Source organism: Centruroides sculpturatus, unplaced genomic scaffold (genome assembly GCF_000671375.1).
Source record: "Centruroides sculpturatus isolate CEXI.00-Female unplaced genomic scaffold, Cexi_2.0 scaffold1893, whole genome shotgun sequence".
Classification (NCBI taxonomy): domain Eukaryota; kingdom Metazoa; phylum Arthropoda; class Arachnida; order Scorpiones; family Buthidae; genus Centruroides; species Centruroides sculpturatus.
Window position 1 is genome coordinate 93,332 of NW_019386236.1, and position 2,926 is coordinate 96,257.

General features: G+C 31.8%; 2 protein-coding genes across 2 annotated transcripts in view; both read right to left on the reverse strand.

Moving 5' to 3' along the window:
- Positions 1 to 2,909, reverse strand: part of LOC111614207 (patched domain-containing protein 3-like) — a 6,270-nt gene extending 3,361 nt beyond the window's left edge. The window contains exon 1 of the mRNA XM_023355590.1: positions 2,623 to 2,909. Coding sequence (XP_023211358.1) covers positions 2,623 to 2,902 — 280 coding nt within the window. The 5' untranslated portion in view covers positions 2,903 to 2,909. The remainder of the gene's footprint in view (positions 1 to 2,622) is intronic.
- The window catches only part of LOC111614205 (patched domain-containing protein 3-like), a 50,212-nt gene that overhangs the window by 43,660 nt on the left and 3,626 nt on the right, over positions 1 to 2,926 (reverse strand). The window lies entirely within an intron of this gene.

Sequence of the window (2,926 nt, forward strand, 5' to 3'; positions counted from 1 at the left end):
TCAAGAGTTCATTTTAAGCACAGTACAGTACTATTTGTTTATCAAAGAATAATTTTTGTTGATTTTATGTTACCTTGTATTTACTAGATTTACATACAAATAATAATGATAAATGATGATAAAATAAAAAGCTTGTGTTTTGTTTGTAAATTGCTTATTTTTTCATTACATTGAAGTTGTGGATTCTATCAAACATTTTTCTACAGGATGTATGTACTGTATTTTTTTAATGTGGCAGTCTTTGAAGCATATCAACTGTGCAAAAAGAGGGCTAAATGTACTCAATGTTAACAGTAAATGCTGTTTTATTATGTTGATATTCCACACTAAAAAATGTGAGGGTCAGGGAATTTGGACAAAGTTGGTCAGGGAAAGTCAGGGAATTCAAAACAGAAATTTGAGTAGGAACCCTGTACACAAGTTGACATTTAAATCTTTCATCTGTTATTGGTGTAACCATGGGGTTGGCACCTCTTCAATGCCACATCCGAATTACATCCCTGTGTCCTGGTTAACAGACACAGGAGCCTATAAAAAAATTGATTAATTAAAAAAATTAAAAAACTATTGGAGGTCGTTTTTGACATCAGAAAGCAGCTTTAAATAACTTTACCGAAGGAAAATCCGTGCACTACAACTTAGGAACCATGAAATAAAATTGATAAAAAACTCCCATTAAAAAACAATTAAGCCTTAATCGAGCCTTATCAAAGGCTCATTAAAATCGCGATAAAATTTTTTAACGCGGGCAAAAAATTTTGAAAAAATTTGGGGACTTAAAAAACATTCCAAAAATTCAAAAAAAAATTGTCAAAAGTGACCTTAACTACCGAATTTTTCGTAACGCTATGTAACAGGCCCGAGTTTTCTCGGGACCGGACGTTAAGGAGACCCTATTCACATTCTACATTTTAAGGCAGTTTAAATGACAAAGTCATCGTAAACAACACAATGTAAACGAAATCGACTTAAAGGATGATTCGACTAAAATTCCAAAAAGTGGATCTGTTTAACAATAAAAATTTAAGTCGGTTTTTAATGTCATAAAACTTTCAGTATAATGATAGGTAACTTCAGGTCTTAACCCTACATTTGGGAATCGTTGTACTGTACTACAACCACTGAAAAACTTTTCGAACAGCAGCTATGAGAAAGTTATTGATTGCGGGAATTTTTTATTTATTAACATATAATCCTAAAGTAATAAAAATTGTGGCGTTTATTTCTAAAGATGAAGCTTTTATCATGCAAAATATCACACTGGAAAAATAATTCAGATTATAGAAAAAGAAAATCTTGAATGTTGAGAGAAATGTGTTAAAAGAACTCTCTGCGACAATCATCGCCCACATATCCTACAGCGGGATCCCCAGACCGGGACCAGAATCATTGGGGAGAATCAATCATTGGTTCGAAGAAATTTTGGATACTTCTAATTCCTATGGTGGAAAATCAATTTGAGGATGAACAAGTTGTTTTCCAGGATGATAATGAAAGTCGTTAACATACGATAAACATAAAAGAATTTTTGAAAAGCAGAAACAATAAAACTTTATTTTGTCCATCAAATATCTCTAATTGAATTGTTATCGAAAGTGTGTGGGCTAAACTGAACACGTAAGTGGATGAAAACCACCGACCGCAAAGGAAGAATTGGAAGTTGCTTTGTTGCGCACTTGAAAAAAATTAATGACGACTATTGTTCATAAATTGTTAAATCAGTGCCGTCCCACATTAAAGCTGTAATTTACGCCAAAGGAGGCACGACAAAATAGTAAAGAATTTTCCTTTGATTTTCTTTACTGTGTTCGAAAACTTTTTCCACACTAGGATTTTTTATTTTCCGAATTATTTTACAGTGTGTGATATTTTGCATACTGAAAGCTTTTATTATTAGAAATAAACTTCAAACTTTCTATTATTCTATAATTTTTGTTAACAAATAAAAAAAATCCTTGTAATCAATAACTTTCTCATAGCTACTATAGTTCGTAAACTTTTTCCTGGAGATGTACAGTACACTATATGTGTTAGTTTAAAGCGTACAAAATGATAAAAAGTACCAAACGGATATGTTAAAATAATCTTATGTTTAACAATTTATTTTACCATTTCTATTTTACATAACCCCACCAGAATTGTCAAAACCTCTTTATTTCCATTAAAATTTTGGCTGTAAGCTTGTTTGGAAAAACGTAAGAATTGTTTTATTTTTTTGTAATATCAGCTTTTTCCACACTTACTCGTACAAGTTGGGAGCTCTGGATATGTCTTAAGATAATAGTTTTCTTCGTACACAGTTATCACAATTAGAAAAAATTGCTATGGTAAATCCGATATGACTGATGACTGCTTTTAAACGTTTCATTTCTCGGAGGTGGATCCGCTAAACATTACAGCAATAAACAGAATACTTTGTTCTTGACATGGCATTTTACTCATAATTTAACGTCGTTGTTAAATAAATTACAACTAATAAATTGCAACTAAACCTAATTGTTAGTATTTAATTGGGTTCAATGTTTTTTAGAAACTAAAAAATCTTTTGTATTATTTTATTATTAATAGCTTGAAACCTTTGGCGAGAATTATTTACCGCTAATATCGTCAAAATTACTTTACCTGGAAACTTCATAAATACCAACGAATGCAAATGTTGTTCTTCCGCTTTTCCACAGAAAACCAAAATCGCTGCAACAAAGGTAATTTGATAAATGTAGTCGAAGATCAAACACGCTGCCATGAACAAGCAAACTTTCTTATACAAAGGAATAGTGGCAATGAATATTCCTACTAGAAACGATGCAACATTAGTCAGAGAAGTGATTGTGATAGAAACACCCGACTCGGTGAATGTTTCGGCCATTCTTTCTTCCACAGATTTCTTTGGATCTGTTTTCATCCACGCTGATAACATGACAAATGT